Source organism: Syngnathus acus, chromosome 9, assembly GCF_901709675.1.
Source record: "Syngnathus acus chromosome 9, fSynAcu1.2, whole genome shotgun sequence".
Classification (NCBI taxonomy): domain Eukaryota; kingdom Metazoa; phylum Chordata; class Actinopteri; order Syngnathiformes; family Syngnathidae; genus Syngnathus; species Syngnathus acus.
The window spans coordinates 14394006-14413484 of record NC_051094.1 but is presented as its reverse complement, the minus strand read 5'-3'; the positions used below and the strand labels follow the sequence as shown (position 1 = coordinate 14413484).

At 42.0% G+C, this 19479-nt stretch overlaps 3 protein-coding genes across 4 annotated transcripts; 1 reads left to right on the top strand and 2 right to left on the bottom strand.

Annotated features, from left to right (window-relative positions):
- The first annotated feature begins 1397 nt into the window (after window positions 1-1397).
- Window positions 1398-9912, top strand: pptc7a (protein phosphatase targeting COQ7 a). The gene is made up of 6 exons (XM_037259855.1): window positions 1398-1964; window positions 3383-3562; window positions 4920-5118; window positions 7534-7657; window positions 7730-7859; window positions 8078-9912. Exons 1-6 carry the CDS (start codon window positions 1763-1765, stop codon window positions 8134-8136), a joined length of 894 nt encoding a protein of 297 aa, XP_037115750.1. The 5' UTR covers window positions 1398-1762; the 3' UTR covers window positions 8137-9912.
- Window positions 9220-14842, bottom strand: rad9b (RAD9 checkpoint clamp component B). The gene is made up of 11 exons (XM_037259403.1): window positions 14828-14842; window positions 13353-13475; window positions 13138-13269; window positions 12910-13024; window positions 12723-12822; window positions 12181-12287; window positions 11934-12040; window positions 11445-11509; window positions 11214-11339; window positions 10676-10850; window positions 9220-10227 (listed from the first exon to the last, which is right to left on the bottom strand). Exons 1-11 carry the CDS (start codon window positions 14840-14842, stop codon window positions 10105-10107), a joined length of 1188 nt encoding a protein of 395 aa, XP_037115298.1. The 3' UTR covers window positions 9220-10104.
- On the bottom strand, window positions 14380-19299 carry LOC119127755 (ubiquitin-conjugating enzyme E2 G1-like). 2 transcript variants are annotated; one of them, XM_037259860.1, is made up of 6 exons: window positions 19140-19299; window positions 17603-17705; window positions 17429-17526; window positions 17138-17316; window positions 16930-17035; window positions 14380-15918 (listed from the first exon to the last, which is right to left on the bottom strand). In XM_037259860.1, exons 1-5 carry the CDS (start codon window positions 19180-19182, stop codon window positions 16949-16951), a joined length of 510 nt encoding a protein of 169 aa, XP_037115755.1. In that variant the 5' UTR covers window positions 19183-19299; the 3' UTR covers window positions 14380-15918; window positions 16930-16948. The 2 variants fall into 2 exon arrangements, with proteins under 2 accessions (XP_037115755.1, XP_037115756.1); XM_037259861.1 differs by having other exon boundaries at window positions 14380-15912.
- Window positions 19300-19479: the final 180 nt, after the last annotated feature.

Genomic DNA, 19479 nt, shown 5'->3' with positions numbered 1-19479 from the left:
TTCATCTCTGTGTTACATTAGTATATTACATTACATATGAGAACAATACCCACTTAATATAGTTCACAATTCATTGTTTCCAATTAGATCATAAATGTCCATTGCACATTTTTTGATATGATGAAAGCTGCATAATGGAAGGAAGGAAGGGTTGTGGGGGACTTCAACCTTGTATTTATGAAACATCCTCCATCCTCTATACTGCTTATCCTCACTGGGGTTACAGGCTGGAGCCTTTTCCAGCTGATTTTTTTTAGGGGGGAGGCAAGAGGCGTGGTACACCCTGAACTGATCGCCAGCCAGTCGCATACACATAGGCCATGGGTAAACAACTAGTCAAACTCAAATTCAGACTTTTAGAACAATTTAGAGGGCACGTCCAGCTCGGGTCTTCAAGGGCTGCTAGATTCAAATGATCAACTCACCAGCAAGGTCTGACGACACTTGATAATGATCCTGAAACAGGGGGGACAATGGGCCTTGAGTTTTGATACTGTTGCGTGTTGTTTGAGATGTCCGTTGTTGAGCCAGGAAAACAAAGATGTGGAGTAACAGTTGGTTCTTTATTGGCAAGATCTTGGGTTGTTTAATGGCGGCCAGTACATGAGGCATGGCAGCAGATGAAACAACAACCCCCATTCTCCAGGTCAGAAGGTTTTATACTGTCTGGAAAAGGCGGGAAAGCGTCACCGGACCATTTGGTACCTATGTGTATTGGGAGGTTACCGCCCCTAGCTGTGTCTGTGCTCTTGATTGAGCAGTCATGTTTATATATAAAATAATAAGAGGATTTACATATATCTGAACTTGAAAAAGTTCATGAGTTTGTCTAACCTAACACATTGCTGTTTCACCCACTTGGCGGCCCGGTACCAAGTAACCCACGGACCGGTACCGGTCCGCGGACCGGGGGTTGGGGACCCCTGGTCTGAACGACAAACTAATGCGGAGTGTGACGTGGAAAGATATAGTACAAGTATATTGAATTGTTTTTAAGGTGCCCATTATGAAGGATTGCTGATTAATAATGCACAAATAGTTTTTGCACCACTTCTGGTTTGAATAATAGATTACTGGTTTGATTTGATATTGTTGGGGTTGTCCAACTCTGTTATCTGATTTGTCCACTTCAGATGGAGGCAGCACCTGAGACGTGAGCGCGGGGGGCTGTCCTCTAAACTGAGGTCTGGTGCTGAATTAATAGACTAAAGAGTGAGTCAACTTGAGTAACTTTAGTTTTAATTAATTAATAATAATAAAAGAAGGAAAAAAAAAAGGAATAAAAGCAAATGCCCCCCAAGCCGAACTTTGGACAACGCAGAATCCGACAAGCTCAAAAAATAATGCGGCTGTAATGACTCCTAATATGGCATGGAAGGTTGCGTAAGGATGATGACGTCAAAGAAGTCACAAGACCGCGTGGGCTGAGCTGTGTGCGCGAGGCCACAAAGCAGCTGCATACACTGTGTCTAACGTCTTCAAAGACACAAGTAGTACCATGGCTGCGGCGGCCAACGACGGGCAGCACTTTTTGGGCGGAAAGGACAGCGCTTTCCTGTGATTCCCTTTGCGTTCTCGTCGCGGGAGGAAAGCGCCGCCACACCGAGCTCATTCTCTCCGCTTTATTTGTTCTCCACGCGTGCAGCTCGCATCTCCAGCAGCCTCCAACAGGTCAACATTCGTGAGCTAACGTCGAAGCTAAGCTAGCGCGACCGCTAGCTTGGCTTGGCCGCCTCCGAGGTTGGCAGCTGCTTCGTGGGGAATGTTGTCCGTGCTGTCGTACGGGAGACTGGTTGCCAGAGCTGTCATCGGCGGACTCTCTCAGACGGACGGCCGCGACTACAGCCTGGTGACAGCGAGCTGCGGCTTCGGCAAGGATTTCCGTAAAGGCATTCTGAAGAAAGGAATGTGCTATGGGGACGACGCATGCTTCATCGCCCGACACAAATCTGCCGATGTTTTGGGTGAGTCACGGGCTGCATTGTCTTCCTTCCTTTCTGTCTGTACGACTTTGCTACGCCACGAACGCTTTACAATAATCCAGCACGTATGTTGGAGTTGTTTCAAAAATCCATGTGGAAATCAAGAGCACAACCCACGGAACCTTTTGTCACCTGCAAAATCATACCAGACCGGATTGGCCCACTGAACGATCTGATCTCACAAAGCTTGTCACTTTGGAATTACAATTGCAATTTACATCAGTGATTTCCAACCTCTATTGAGCCATGTGCACATACCCCAAACTAATATGTTCCAACATGGGTAAAGATAAAAAATGTGTACACTTAGTGGAGTCCAGAGTCCAAAGCAAACATGGTGAAGCGGCATATAACTTATGCTGCACGCAAATGGAATAAGATGCCAAAACAAGTGAAGCGAAACCCCAAGTAAAATGCTTTTAAATTCACGTGATAAATGTTTTTGTCCCACATTCCGTTTGGGTTGAGGTGGCGAGACCGTTTTGAGGGAAAGAGTTGTTACCACGAGTAAACAGGATAGAGTTGTTGAGCACCTAGCAGGGGGACGAGAGAACAATGGGAATACCAACAACTGTGTTAACCTTCAGCAATCATATGAAAAAAACAAAGATCGCTAATGTTTTTGTGAAGATGCAGCCTACATTGGACCAAGTAGCACCATGAAGGCAGATGCAGTCGTACGATTGGAGAGCTGAACTTGAACCTGCAGATTGTTTCTATTAAAAAATAAAATAGTATACTTGGTCAAAGGATTATGCCGTCTTGATACTGAGTGTGTATCATAACCACCTCTGTGAACCTTGGGTTTAATCCAGAGAGTCCCCAACCCCCCTCCCCTAGCCTGCAAATCTGTCTTGCTTCAACAATGAGTTGCTCACTACACAAGACAAGTTGAGAGTCAAGAGGTCCTCTCAGCAAGATGTGTTGTTTTTGGCACTTTGTTGTAAAACAGACCACTGTCTGTTTCTGGCAAACTCTGAGCAGACTTGAGAGCCCTCCATGTATGGTCAGAGAAGTCACTTTTGGGTGTAACAAAACTCCATCCTCTCTTTTCCTTCTAAGAAAACTGTGAGCCTCAAACATAGTAATTCAGTGGAGCCTCTCAAGTTCAACCAATCCACTGTTTTTATTGGACACTTTTTAGATCAAATTATGAAATATGGAAACTGAATCAATCTGTTTGAGACTCAAATATAATAAGACATGTATTAATGGTTCAGATAATTGCTTAAGTATTGTTTGTCACACAAGTGTAAAGAAAACATGAATTGTTGATTGATGAGGTGACAAACATGCAAGGTTTACAAGAAAACTAGATGTTCACCAAGATTTAGTCTCACAATATTTTCTCAAGTCTAGCCAGATAATGAGTTGACATCTGTGCGTGCGTGTGACTGTAGGTGTGGCTGACGGAGTAGGAGGCTGGCGAGACTACGGCGTGGACCCGTCGCAGTTCTCCAGCACTTTGATGAAGACGTGCGAGCGCCTGGTGAAGGAGGGCCGCTTTGTTCCCAGCAGCCCCGTCGGAGTCCTCACCACCAGCTATTATGAGCTGCTGCAGAACAAAGTGCCGCTGCTGGGTGAGCGGAAGCACACAAACTCAAGGCAGTGATGAACATCTCAGAGTCCTCTGAAAGGGATCCGTCAATGTAATGACATGTTTGCTGTGTAGGATGGATTTGGTCGTAAGATCAAATCTTATCTCCCCAAACTGTGAAACTTGGCGAAAAACAACCGAGAATGGACTCCCTGATGCCTAGCAAGTCTTCTCTCTGTGGAAGCAAGCGGCATAGGGTCGCCAAAAACAAATGAAAATGACCAAAGTCAAGACAATACTAGAGAGCAGCAGCTTCGCTACCCAGAATGCATTGCAACAATAGCAGCGTCCTTGCAAATGTTTCCACAAAATGTATCAAACTGGAGATTTTTTTCAAAAATTGATTTTCTAGTTATGCTACTAATCCATGTAAAGCAAATAAGTCAGGTCAAATTAGATGAGAGGGTCTTTTTTTTTTTAGCAGCCTTTAAGATGGTTCAAACTTTGTGTTTTTTGCACAAATCCGCTTTGTCCTCTTTGTATAAATTCCTAACTACTACATATTCTCTGCCTTCCAGCAAATCTTATTTAAAGACAAAGGTTTAGATGGTGGGGAAGATTTTTTTCAGTCTGACATGACCTGTTCCATGTCCTTGTTCAAGTTGACGTCCACAGTTGCCGCTTCCTGACAGATTTGTGTCAAAACATGTAATGTCGGATGTTGAATAGTAGTACTTTTCCACCCCATTTTCACATGGGCAGTCTTGTGCTGTTCAATGTTTTTTTGGGCGACAGTGTGCCTTGTATTGTGGTTGGAAAGAGAATGCGGGAGTGAGTCATAAGTGCTTTTTGAAGGTTGTTCCCAGAAAACACATTTCAGCGTGTTCGTCAATGAGTCACCAAAGGGGTGTGGCTTTGTTTGTCTCCACCACAGACTCGTGTTTCATCGGATCTCTAGAATAGTGGAACCACCACATTCTCACATTGGACTGATTAGTGTTGCTAAAGTTTATAACAGTGAAACCCTTTTCTGGACAAGGAGTTGCATTGCAATGTTAAAGAATAGCCAAAGCTGCAGTTTTGGAAGAAGAAAAAAAAAGCTTGGTTTTGGTTGGTTAGTAGGCTGTTTTTTTTTCTCTCTCCACAGTTACTGCTAATAAATATTTTGGTCATAGGATATCTTACTGAAAATTTTATCAAATAATCGGGTATTAAGAAAAATCTTGGTTAAGTAACAATTATAAAAACAAAAGGCAAAAACACACTTCCGCATTATACTAAACATTTAGTACTTGCATAGAAACTGCAAAAAATCTTAATTAAGACATCAAATACAGATCATGTTGTGATATTTGCATTGTAACTATCTTTTCTTGGTATGTGTGTTTGTGTTTCTGCAGGCAGTAGCACAGCCTGCATTGTGGTGTTGGACCGCCAGAGTCATCAGCTGCACACAGCCAACTTGGGGGACTCTGGCTTCCTGGTGGTTCGTGGGGGGGAGGTGGTCCACCGCTCCGATGAGCAGCAGCATTACTTCAACACGCCCTTCCAACTGTCCATCGCTCCTCCCGAGGCCGAGGGGGCCGTCCTCAGTGACAGGTATGCCCAAAGAAGTGCACCTGTGGCAAAAATCCCAACAGTAGTTAATCAATGAATTCAAAACATAGAAATAATATACGAAATACCTTTGCCCTTGGTCATTGTAGATGTAGCCTTAAGCCTAGCATAAAAGCATACCAGCCAAATCAGCCAAAGCTAGTATTAAGGTTAGTCTGTCAGCCTATGGTAGATGGTTTTTAAATAAATAAATAAAAATAACTGAAACTGCAATTTGCATTTATAACAATAACAAATTCCCACAAAAATGTCCAATTTCGTCTTTTGATTATTATACACGAGCTTACAGTCGTTTGTGTACGTTTCTCCTGTGTTCTTTCTGACCAGTGCTTAGCAAAACAAGTTTGTTCCTCATTAGTCAATGTACTGTAGTATCAGAGTGCCAGGGTCCATGGACTGCTGTCTCTCGTTTGCCTGCCGAGCAGGCTTTGGATGATCGCCAAGCTTTCCCTTTCACTGGGTCAAAGTCTGGGCGATTAAAGGCTGGCAGGCCAAGTTCACAACCAATCCAGCCTAAAATCAGGCTGACTGTTTAGACACAAATGTCTTCCCCTTGCGAAGGCGTAACTTTTTTTTTTATCACTTAAGTTGCGATATGGTCTTTACATTTTGCTTCCTTGTGCCCTACAGCCTACGGCGTCCATTTGAGTGACAGTGTGTTTTCCTCGCTTTCATATAAAAAAACCTGAACATTAAGATTGTTGGCGAACGTTTGCGATCTAGAACAAACCTGGACGAAAAAAACATTTGCTACCTGCGTGCACACCTGGGTGGGCTTTGGATGGGCTTTGGACTTTTCGGGGCTGAGCAGTTACAATAGAACAGTTTTTTTCGAGCCATCTCAGAGGTGGTTTTAAAGCACCGGCCGTCATGCAGCTAGGAACTGTCCTTTACCAAAAGTAACATAACTAACCAAGCACAGTACCTACAATAAACACCGTAATGTTTGACAGCAACGCTGAATCATATTATACATTTCATATTTACTGATGGATGTATTTTTGATCATTAATGGTGAATATTTTCATGAGCACACGCACCGCTTGCTTGGTGGGACTCATTCTTTAGAATGGGAGATTTCCAGCAGCAGGACAGAGGCTCACCATTCGGCTTGCCCGACCGTTGCGTCGCCACATCATGCACCGGCAATCCTCATTTTGAATCGCTCCAAAAACAGTGGCAGAGACACGCCACTTGTTAAATGTTATGACACGCGGGTTCGCACAGTTCAGTTGATCCCACAACGCGCCTGTTGTAATCTGTTGTGGAAAAAGCAAGAGAGGCCGTGTAGTGGCAAGCATAGCGTGCTTTGCGGCTAGTGGAAAAGCGGCAGATCGGATTCTGAAACTTAAAGGCTCTCCTAAGCGCTGGCACACCAGACACTTGATCTCGCTTTAATGGTTTGGCCTTCACACCGGCTCAATTGTGCAATTTGGTGACATCAGGATTTTGACACTGTAACGTCTGACCTCCCATTAGGCATGGGCTGATTACCAGTTTACCGTGGAAAAGTCAAGGTTTCAATCACCGCTAATGCTGGCTATCGCCGGTAATGAGCTCTTCTCTTCTATTTAGAGGGAGACTTCTAAGTAGGGCACAATAGAACTAACTGGCTGCTTACATTGTCTGTTAAAGTCCCGCCTATTTGCCTTCAGTGACCCACCCTACCCCCAATTCTCAGTTAACAGTTATGCACGGAGGAGAATGGGGGACGGCGGTCCTGGAGCAGTTACTTTTGCGTTATTTTGATGCTGTATTTGGAGAGTTTTTTTGATGATTAGTTAGTAGTGAAATATAATGACAGCAGTTCGTCATAATCTGTTTGAGACAAAAGTTTTTGCAAGGGTGTGTTCACACCAGGAAAGCCGTTTGCTCTGCTTGTTTTGTCTGAAACAAAAGCAGACTCATTTTGTTTTCCACTTGGTGCAGTTCGTATTTACTCTGTACTCTTTTGCAAGTGAACTTTATTCTGTCATCGACGCGTGTGATGACCGGTGCCCCCCATTGGGCAGAAATGAAAAGGGCGGCATGCAGAGCTCCAACCAGGAAATGGAAGAAAACATGCAATTCCTTGCAATCTTCATGCTGTTAGAGCTGCAAAATAATTTGGTCAAAAGCAGCTCATTGATTGCCATTTTCGTGAGTCTTTCTAAATTTTGAAACGTCGGCGGCGAAAGTTGCTAGCAGGACCATGTGCTCTGCATGTCCTGACCCACAACATGCTGGCAGCGGCGTGGCTAAACAGAAGGGTCATGTATGATGAATATTTACCATCGGTTTTGGCTGTGATGATTATGATGTAAAAAAAGAGCAATAACTGAACACTGAAAATAAATTAGCAACGCACTGTTTTCCCCTGCCTGACTTAGCCGTTTCTGTGTGTGCGCCCCTCTGCAGCCCAGATGCGGCTGACAGCTCGTCCTTTGACGTTCAGCTGGGCGACATCATCCTCACCGCCACCGATGGCCTCTTCGACAACATGCCTGATTACATGATCCTGCAGGAGCTGAAGAAACTCAAGGTGAGAAGCCTGAACTTCCGCAAGAGGATAAAGAGGCCCCGCCTCTAATTCTTGGTTTCCCTTTGTGTTCAGAGCGCCAACTATGAGAGCATTCAGCAGACTGCCCGCAGTATTGCAGAGCAGGCTCACGACCTGGCCTACGACCCCCACTACATGTCACCTTTTGCACAGTTTGCCTGTGACAACGGACTCAACGTTCGAGGTGAGTGCATCCGTAACAAAATGCCACACAAACCATAGCTGTGGACCAGCCTACTGTGGACACACAGTAATGGGATTATGTCATGTCGTTTTCAGGATGAAAAATATCATTAATTGATGACACATTTTGTGGCCCTGCGTCTAGTTTTATGTGATTACAATTGAATTTGATGAGTACGTTTTTAATTTTGCATGAATATTTTTGCTGTGTGTATCCAGGAGGAAAGCCAGATGATATCACAGTGCTGTTGTCCATAGTAGCAGAATACACTGACTAGGTTCAACATAAGGCTGTGACTGGATGGACTGCTTGGACTCCTGCTGGACAGGATGGAGGACTCAGGATGACATCAGATGTTCATCCCCCCCCCCCCCCTCCCAGCATGCTGCAGCTGTTCTTTACACCCAAACATAAGATGACCAGGTGGATGTAAAAACAGCAGCAGGTCCTGAAAGAAAAAGCAGCAACTTTGCAAACCGCAATGGTCCCTGGGTGTTTGCCAGCAATAGAAGCTTTCACACGATTGAACGTTTTCGAGTGTTGGGCAAACAGGGAGGGCATGTCCATTCAGTTGAGTTGTTCCACTCTTGTAAATGTTAGAGCAGCTTTGTTCTGGGCTGCCAGAAGGAAAGGATGCACTTCCTCAGTCGTGTTGAGAAAGGAGCTTGCACTCTATAGGCTGGTTAAATGAATGTGTTAGGGTGGGATTTGTGTACTGTTGGGAAAATGAAGTTTCAAGATGCTTCATGAACCAGTTGTTGTGCTTATTGAGACATTGAGATGTCACTCTGTTCACCATAGCACACTGATGACATTTTTTAAACCCCCTTACAATGTTATGCAGAGGTGTACTTATTACAATTTTATCGACAAATGTAATCACTAAGGAGAGTTGGTCAGAGGGTGTAAAATATAATAATGAAATAACAAAATTGACAAGCACTGCTTTAGTGGAATCTAGGGTCAATTACAGTGAGTCCAAAAGTACAACTGGTTCATGAAGCAAAAATGAAGCTTTATTTTTCCCATCACTAGTGTTGCTTTTAGTAGCAAATTTGTCCATGGATGCAGGGAGCAGATATTTTGGTTGTTGTAACTATTTGCCCTAACCCTTCCTTCCAGATTGAGGTTGAAACAATCTGATTTTGTGAAGAAGCAGCCACCTTTTGTATTTGTAACATTTAACACTGCAAGGTTCCGACATGCGTACGTTATAGTCCATCAAGGAGGTGGTTTCCCTTTAATCTCATGGCTGCTGTGAAATTGTGACAAATATGTAAGAGGATGTGAATGCCGAAGGCGCTGCAGGGCAAAAATCGTGTGGCGGCTTTCAACGCACAAAAGCTGAAGAGAAAGTGTATTTTTTTTTTTTACTTTAACCAAATAGTTTACCTTAAACCGACTCAAAACATAATTGGCATTTTTGATTTGTTGCTGGAGCACCATAAGATGCTGCTTCTTTTTATATGCATCACATATTGTGTATCGTGACGACCACACCTTTTTAGTCTAATAATTTTCCGTAGTTTGGTAATGATGTGCCTTGTATCCAATGTTGATACTGGCAAACATAATTCTTTAAATTCCTCACAGTGTGCCAGTTGGTGAGCTCAAACTGCAAGTAGCCATGAGTTAAAATGTCCCCATCTTGTCCCGCAGTCTTGAAAATTAGTTTTACCTATACTTTGCTGAAATTATTTTGCTCAAGTCAGTCACAAGCTCTGAGTGACAGTGATAAAGCCATCCATATAAGATTCCAGTTTACAAGATTGCACTAAAGAACTGTTTATTTAATTAAGAGAACATTGGAAGACAAAAGGGAGTCAGAGAAAAGCATGGAATGCTATATTGGAAAGCATTATTACGTGTCTGAGGGCAATCTTAACGTGACTCGGCAATTTCCTGGTTGGGTGGTACGGCTACTCCAGACTACTTCCACCGAGAAGAATTTCTTCGTTGTCCTCCAGACAAGCAAGAGCATGTCTGTATATTTTGAGTGTACACTTCAATGCAGATCTGCTGTACAATATTTAAATAAAGATAGTATTTATTATTCTCTTGTATGAAATGACTGATGCAATTCATTTGCAGACCAACTCATATGCTAAACATTTCATTTTCCTGTTAAATGATTTGAATTACAGATGCAATAAATAACCCAATACATCCTCTTAAGAATTAGATAAATGAGGACTGTGAACAAGTAGACAAAGTAAGTCCAGATGTAAGTAAGTCCAGATGACCACTAATACTGGGGGGTCCTTCTATTGTCTCCATCTTCCTCCTCCATGTCGCTGTCACAAGCCAGAACAGTTGCTCTCTCATCATTCTGCTCTGATGACAAAGCCCGGAACAGGAGGGAGCAAACCTTTGGAAGCAAAAGTGAGTTAGCGAATCCAACTAATGCAAATGAGTTATAAAGAAATCAGTATTAAAGAAAGAGAGAGAGATTGCAATCCTGTTGTCTGGATGGGATGTGGAATATCTTATGTCACCTTGTTTGCCTCCTTAATAACTAACCCAACAAGACTTTGTACTAACACACCTGTTAAGTCTGCAAAGCATGGTAAAACCCATATGATGCAGCAATTATTATGAAATTATAGTATTAATTTATTTGTAGTTTCAAGGTACTCAAGGCACTTTACAACAGTTGAGTCATTCACACATGGCAGCCCCTCTACCACCAGAGTCCTAAATTGTGGCCCCCAATCGCAATATGAGCCAAAACCAGATGAGACACAATTTACATTTGATTTTTCGTGCATGGTTAAATATGCTGCATTTTTCGCTCATATGCTGTTGGGAACATTTACCATTGAGGATGCGCCACTCGCAGTCGCATCGGGGGTGCCAAGTGTAAGAAGGGTGCGCTTGTGAAGCTCCACCAGAGGAGTTGATGGGTTGATGGGGCTACCCTGGCTGGATGCGACCACTTCCATGCCAGCGTGATGATTCGAGGGTTGATCTCTAGCTGCAACATCTGTGTGCCTGTCAACTCATACATGTTTCATGTGTCCTGGAGTGTAAATCCAGTGGAAATCAGAGTGAGGGATTATGGTACATGCAGTCAAGTGAACCTGACACCACAGGTCCCTCAATGTGCCCCACATGTCTCAGTCACAGACGCAAGACTGACTGTCACACGACACCAACTTAAGAAGCTAAAAGGAGCCAATGAGAGCCAAGTAGGAGTGAGTGCCAGGAGAGCGGCTCAGGTGGAAAGAGTCAATTAAACCTGCTAATACGCAATCGCAGCAGACCAGGACCAGAATGAGCGTAATCACTTTTAAGTACCACAAATTTTCCGTCGCACAGAGAGGTTCACGGCTGCATCTCTTCGAGTGAGGTTACCTGGTCTGTGAAGTTGGGTCTGGGATATTTGTTGGTTGGGACTGGGAATGGGCTCCACTTTCTGTCAAAGTAGACAACACCACAGTGGCCTCCAGGACCGTGTCCGCCACAGAAAAGCACACAGGCCTACAGACACGGACGGGGCAATGGCCGTTCTAAGAATTACATCCATTATGATTTAGCCAGAGTGTATTTAAATGTGTGTTGCAATGCGTTTGTCTTGAGACTTACATTCCTGCAGCACCAAACTGCACGGAAACTGGTAGGCAGTGCATCTCCGCAAAGGACAGCAGACCCTTAAAAAGATGGAGATATATGTCATTCGAGAGCTTGTCGTTATATGTGATGAATCTGACATAGAGAAAAAGAAAGACACAAAACAGAAGGTTCTATCTATCTATCTATCTATCTATCTATCTATCTATCTATCTATCTATCTATCTATCTATCTATCTATCTATCTATCTATCTATCTATCTATCTATCTACCACTGAAATAAGTTAAATGTCAAAAGGGGCAGCGTACAAAGAGAGACTGGAACAAACAGTGTCCAGATTTTCAGAATGCGAGCCAATCACATGCACATACCCCACCCGCACCCAAACATTCTCTCTCTCTCTCTCTCTCTCTCTCTCTCTCTCTCTCTCTCTCTCTCTCTCTCTCTCTCTCTCTCTCTCTCTCTCTCTCATGTGACGGGCGTCCGCAAATAGCCACGTTACCCTCAGCTCCTTCAGACAGAAGGTTATGGCCGAGTCCCCTCCGCACAGAAAATTGTCAAACTCGTCGGGGTGTAAGGACATCTCAGTGAACATCATCTTCATGTGATCTGTGACAGAAGCACAGTGGGTGGCAGTCGGGCTTTTGTGTCAATCGAATCTCTCACGAGGTCATCAGAAAGTGATCACGTTACAATTCGGCTTAGTCGAGAGGGCCAGAGATAGAGCACAAAATGTAACATTAGCTCACCATTTCTTCCATCATGGTAATTTCTCAGAATGACTTGGAGAGGACTTATGGAGAGGGTGACTTCCTCCTGGGATCTTTGGAAGTGCATCACCATATTTGCAAGAAGCCTGCAGAGAAGGGCAGAAGAAACTTATTATAAATGCCACAGCTTTGGACATTTTGCTTAATGCTGTTACTGACCACCACAGATAATTCAATTACGACTTCCCATTTGGATTCTCTAAAAGTCAACTCAAAAATGCTTTTTGCAATATGGTCTTTGTGGCCTATGTTCTTTGTGCCCCCACGCGTCTAAACACGGCATTTGGGATTAATAATGTGTTTGAGGGATATGAATTAAGATGCTCATTTTTATCCATCTCAGGGGATAGCCACTTTTGCAATGGTTATTACAAACGACACAGTGAACTAGTTTTTGCCCCTTCTATACAATAATGACTTTAATAATGACTTTACTCCCATATTAGATTGGTTATTATTTGGTGTCATACGAGTGGAATTTGTTAGTTGTAATCTGAGAAAAACATGTATGTATGCCTTGCCTGGCAGGACCCTTTAGCACATTGGGACAGAGATGTGAATCAAACACTGCCCGCAGAGCTGCACTCTCCTGGTAACACAGGTTATGGGTTTTGGTGATGCCTAGGGAACAAGAGATGCTTTACAAGAAAACACTGCCACCTCGTGGTGAAAACCTTTAATTGCGGTATATAAGAGACGAGATCCTACCGTGCCGACAGACGAACTTTATCATTATTTTGTCATTGGGAGTACTCAATGAGATCTGACATCGCTCCACATTTCGTTCGATAGAAGTCAAACATCGGAAAAGTGGTAGCAAAGACTTCAGAGCAAATGAAAAACAACATAGAATTTGTTTTAGTCTTGGTGGGGGGGGGGGGGGGGGGGGAATATATGAATTTGTTTTCGATCGATTCTCTCGCGTAATTGCGTTACCTTCACGTAAAGCTTGCATTTAATCAATTCACTCGTCTGCTCTGATGCCAGGCTGTAGTTGTGGAAGAACATCGATGAGAATAAGAAGCAGCCATATGCAGACTGAGAGGAATTCACTGATCTCAGAGCGAGCTGTTAAAATAATGATAATTTAAATAAAAATAAACTTGGAGGAAAAAGATGAGACAAGCTAACTGTTAAGGAGCAGCACTCACCCCTTTGACGGTGGGATCCAACCACAGCTCATCTCCAATTCGTGAAAGTGCATGAATGGCCTTTCCAAACACTGCAACGTTACAAATATTTTTTTTTTCACAATTACAATTTGTTGGTGTCAACTAAGTAGTAAGCCACATATTTGAATGAAACGGGTTGTGCTAGCATGTTAACGCTGGTAAAGGGTTAATTTGCTAACTTGAGGACAGCTCGTATTAAAGAGAGCTTTAAGACAGCGTTAAATCCACGTTTGACAATTGTAGTCATAACATTTCACTCGTTTTGACAAAATACTGTATTACCTTTTATACAGTTTCCATCAATGGTACAATTCATCCTCACAAAATGACTGCTTGCTGATTCACGAGGCTATGCTAACATTAACCAAGTGTAAACGCGTGCTCAATAACTATGTAATAGGGCATCACGTAATAATCTATGCTATTAATCTGAAAGTACATTTAAACAAGCTCTATTGTGACATACTAGGAATTTGCTTGTTGAGAATAGTTTTGAAAGGATTTTCAGCATTTAATTGCATTGGCAAAATCAGAAACTATTTTTAGTCCCAGAATAAAGAAGTTAGTAACTAAAACACATTCAATGTCGTTTCAAATTAAAATTGAAATATGATTGAATAGAAAATATTAATACCCAGTTTATAGTCCTGCATTCCCCCCAGACGTCATTGCATCATCTTGCAAAGCATCAACATTTGTAACACAAATAATCACAATAATATTGAAAATGGTATTTGAGTTGATATCCTGCAATATTGAGACATAAAATTACTGACAAATAACATCTTGAATAACATTTTTCTTGAAAATATTGCTAGCGTGGGGGGAAAACCTCCTACCTGTATGTCAAAGTCTCACACTTGCTACTAATCTATTCTACGAGTTATTTTGTCAAGTGTTGGAAATGACAATGCAATGTTTACAGTTGAACGAATTGTTTCTCTTTTTCAACAGTACTAGGAATAATGCAAGGCAAAGCCTCATCCAAAGGTTTCAAGAAAAAACACTCATTTTACATATTTTATTGAGCATCATGTCCAATATACATTGCATTGACACAAAATGGAAAACAAAACAAGTAGTAGCAACGTTAGAGGGTGGATTACCTGGACACCATTTTCTACACGTATTGCTTGATGACATTTGAAGGACGCACCAAATCTGTGCAAATACAGTGAACACCGGTCGGAGTAGGTCAGAAAATTCTGACGTAAAACATTGACAGCAGTGACATGATCAACTCATTCAATTCTGCTTGGATGTGTTAAAAATCAGTTCATATTGGTATTGATGCCATGGCTTAGTCATTGGCAAGTTTATTATTTAGGGGGAAACAGCAGTTTTGTTTTTGTTTTCTAAGTAAAAGGAGTAAACAGGATGGTGTCTTTATCCAATGACAAAAAGTGTTTGTGTCAACTTCACACGAGAAAAAAAAAAACAGCCCAGATCCTAACCTTAACGTGATACATGTTGGCTAAATGTGCACCGGGAATAAAATGAAGATGGAAGGTTTAACCTGTCAATCTCCCTACAGTCATCAGCATTTCTAAACTCAAACAAATATGAAACATATTACCCACAGAGAACACCCGATGTGCAACAACATACTAACAGCTAATCCGAGTCAACAATGGAGCCCCGAAACATCCCCGCATTGAGAACTCGACAACCAAATTGAGGTAAATTCAGATGTCACAGCAAAACGCACAAGAATTATCACAGCTTGAAGACCTTTCTCCACCTTCCTCTATGGATCGTTTTTGGTTGCGGTAGTTGAAAGAAATCTTAATTGACTAAGAACGGCCATGAGGAAGTCCATCCCACCAATTGCTAATTGCAACATTACAAGTTTAATCCTGAGAAGTTGGCACAAACCTCGTGTTAATGTTCACCATGCATGTGAAAGTCAATATATGAGGGGATGGTGGCTCCCAAAGCAGAGTAAGCCATTCCGTTCACCACAACAAATTGCAACAAGAGAGTTTAAAGGGATCATGCACGTTTGAGCCATTGCTAGACCCTCGCATAGATAGCAAACGCTAGTAGGTGGCAAAAAAAAAAAGAAACGTGTTTAAGTGCCACAAAAAATATGATCGCTTTTTAAAAGAAGTTAAGCCAATAAAAGGCAACAGAGAATCAATGACGGTGTTGAAAACCACAATCACATTTATGATGGGCTGACTTGTACAGTATGTAGCTGATTGGGCAAGGGAGTGACGTAAAGGATTTCATTTGTTCGACTCAATCCACCACTAAATTGCATAAGAAACCTGGTCGTATAAAGTAGAAACTGTTCAGCAGCGGATTAAAAAAAGCAAGTTCATTTACAGTAGTGACATATTTTACATCATTAGTTTTCCAAAATAAATAAAATTAAATATACAATTCCAGGTAGGAAGAAAGGGAATTTCGCTGGTAGTGTTCTCAAATTTGCTCTTCTTGTGACAAACGACAACCGATTGCAGAAACCAGGTTGAAGGTCAACCAAGTCCTTTTGTCTTGCAAAACAAGTCGGAACATTTCCCTCTGGAGGTTTTTCCTTAAAGTGGGGAGGGGGGGAAGACAAATTACAATCATGTCCTTAGTTACATCACACAAGGATTTTACATGTCATATTTTTAATTATAAAAACTTGGAACTCTGGTTTCCTCCCTCATTCCAAAACATGTGATTGATTGAAGGCTCTAAATCACAGGTGTCAAACTCAAGGCCCGGGGGCCAGATCCGGCCCGCCACATCATTTTATGTGGCCCGCGAAGACAAATTGTGCATCAAATTTGTGTGTCATGACTAGAATTGCAAATTGTCTTCACTTTTAATAATATCTTTTTTTTTTTTAAATATTTGACCAGTTTTTACTCGTATGATTTGAAAACGAGTTATTTGTCAGTTTGTTTTGTAGCTTTTACTGTATATAATGTGAGGTGCTCATACATTTATTTGGGTTGACAGTCATAATGGCCCTCCGAAAGAAGCTATGACTACAATGTGGCCCGCGAAAAAAATGAGTTTGACACCCCTGTTAGACTCTAACTGAAAAGAGTTGATTGTATTACTGTCAATGTTCTCTCATAAATGGGGTTTTAGAAAAAACACTTGAATTCAGTCTCCTTTGCCACTTCCAGCATTAAGAACCAAACTTGTATTTTTTATTTTAACATTCACATTCGGTCTGAATGTACGACACATGCGAGAAATGGAAACCCCTATCTTTGGCAGACTTCCACATTGGTGTGCTAAAACGATCAGTCGGAATGGCCCTTGGGAGAGGATTACAGGGATGGGTGAAAACCCACTTATGTCAGTCCTCAGTCCGTCCTTTTTTAAATTAAAATTTCTCCTCCCCTGTCCTTTGTCGGCAAAATGGGCATCTGTCCAGGTCAGATGGACCGTTCCGTCCCTGGGACAGAGTGCCCACCTCTAAGTTTTACAAAACGTGAAGCATGACATGGTTTTCATCGAGCGACGATTAGTTTTAAATGGCACAATCGAGGGAGAATCAATTTAACTACAAACAAAACAAAAAAAAAAGTAACTAACATTTTTTCATTCTTACCCTGGACTTCACAACGCTTCTAGTCATAGGCCATCTCTTGACTTTTTCTTACACAACGAGCCACTTTTCTCTTGAATTCACCGTTCGGGTCCTCCCGCCACTCTTTCTGTGAACGAAACAAGTTTAATGACATGGCAATGCCGAGGATGACTCAAAGCAAAGGGAAGATTCCATTCCCAGTGTGAGGAGTGTACACAGTTCAACTCACCGCAGCATCTACATTAGCTGGCGAATCGCTGTTGGGGTCTGCCAACATGGAGATGACGCTAATCATGATTGTCTCAACCGTGTGGATGGGTAGCCAGCGCTCTTCGGGTTTCTCATAGCCAAACTTATCCTCTCCGGGCTCATGCAGAATGGAGATGCACACGTCCCCATTTTTTGCAACTGTTTGGATCGGGTACACACATCGAAACAGTCTGTGTAAGGTTGACTTAAAAGCTTTAGTGGGATGATATCATCTAATGTTAGTGTGCATTTGGGTCTACTGAGCATTTACCGTTCGGGTGCCAGATTTCAGTGATGAACTTCATCTTTGGCGGTCGAAGAGGATAGTCATACGGGAAGGTTAAATGCGCTTTAAAAAAACCTCCTTCGCTGCAAAAGACAAGAGGACAAAGTTAAATGGTTTGAAGAAAATAATGGCAAAGGTGTCTTGGAAGTGATGGCTTACAAAAGGGTATCTTGGGGACCAATGATCACAACTTCCCATTTATATATGTCGTCGTCATCTATTAGACCTGCCGAAAAGCCCTCCACGGGGTTCTTGTTGAGCTCTGAAATAAGAGACCAGGGATGTTTTAAATGAATATTCCAGATAAACAACACATTTAGGACAGTTGTAAAAATGGCAGACACCTCTGTCATTATCTGAAGTGGGTCAACTTGCACAACGAGTGGCTTTTGATTATGATTAAGAATCAGGCAAGGCTAAGTTATGGTGTTTACCTTTCAATCATCCCTTATGAGAATGGTTGGCTGACAAATACAAGAACAGCTTAAATTAACCCCATCAAATGTAATAGACTATATTTTTCATTAACAAAAGTAAGCTTGTTGGTGGTATTGCAGTAGGGGAAAGGTACATCTGGGACTGGCTTTATTGTTTTGCATTTGCAATTTTGAGTACAGCAGTCCAATCACACTAGACTAGACTCAAGTGTCCACTTAATGTTCTTATCTTTGTAATCTTAACCAAAGGGAAAGCATGATCTGCATTCAGTCAGAACCAGTTTAGTTGTAGTCCAGACGTGAATCTGATTGAAACGATGTGGCATAATCTTTAAAAGGCTGTGTAATTAGAGTAATTCTGAAAGGGTGAGCCAGGATATCTCCATAGAGATGTAAAAGACTCACTCAAATGGCTTCCGTATACAACAAAAACAAAGGAATTGAGCTTGCTGCCAATTTTTGAAAGGGACAGTACACACACACACACACACACACACACACACACACACACACACACACACACACACACACACACACACACACACACACACACACACACACACACACACACACACACACACACACACATATCAAAATTATCAACAAATAATTGACATTCAAATTAGTAGTCTATTAATTGAAGTTGAGGACTAGCAATAATCTAAGGTTAAATTTAAGTATCCAAATCCTCCTATTTAAAGCCTTCAAAAGTGATTCCCTCTAGTCCTTTGTGAAAGCAGAGTGATTATGACATTTGCAAATACGTATACTGTTTAACTTTGAAAAAAAAAAAGACCAAAGCAATTGTTGCGCGTGCACACACGCGCGCGCACACACACACGCACCTAAATAATTGGTTAATATCTTTTGAAAAATTGACACTACAAAGTTCTACATTTAGAAACGCAATGATTTGTCATCCTATGTTACGAAAACATGATCAAAGTTGATCGTTCCCTGTACTGACAATTCCTTTGTTCTGTCAGCTACTAGTGACGAAGTCGCTAGCCCGTTAGCAAGACTACATTGGGATTCTGTTTGTTTCCTAAATCATTATTCAGCCGATGTTGACTAGAATTTCATTTTCTCAACAGACGCCAATAGCTACAATTGTATGCGTCGCTGCAACCATCGGCCAGCGCGTTAAATTTACCTTTCTAGTCTTAACCTGATAGCTTTGCATGGCTAAAACACAAACGTAGCTCTTAGCTACGTAAACTTTACATTCGACTACTTTCCTATAGCGATAAACATTTTACCTGCAAGTTGTTTTCGAAGAAGTAGGGCTGATTGTTCGGTCATGGTATGTGTGCGTTATTGATAACTCTGGTTTTATAAACACTCCCACGCAAATTTAAGCTAGCCCCAGATCTGCTGCCCGCTGCCGATTTCCCCCTATGTTTTGACACAAGGTTCAGCTGCTGGCTTTGGGTGTATGCGCATGCGTGCATATTATTGACAGATAGCGAGTGCCCAACCGTACAACACTACTAAACAAATATACATCCATGACAACAACCTCGTGATTTTTACATGGAGTTAAAATGCTAATAAATAATTCAACGCCAGATTCTTTGGATTTAACATATGGCATTCAAT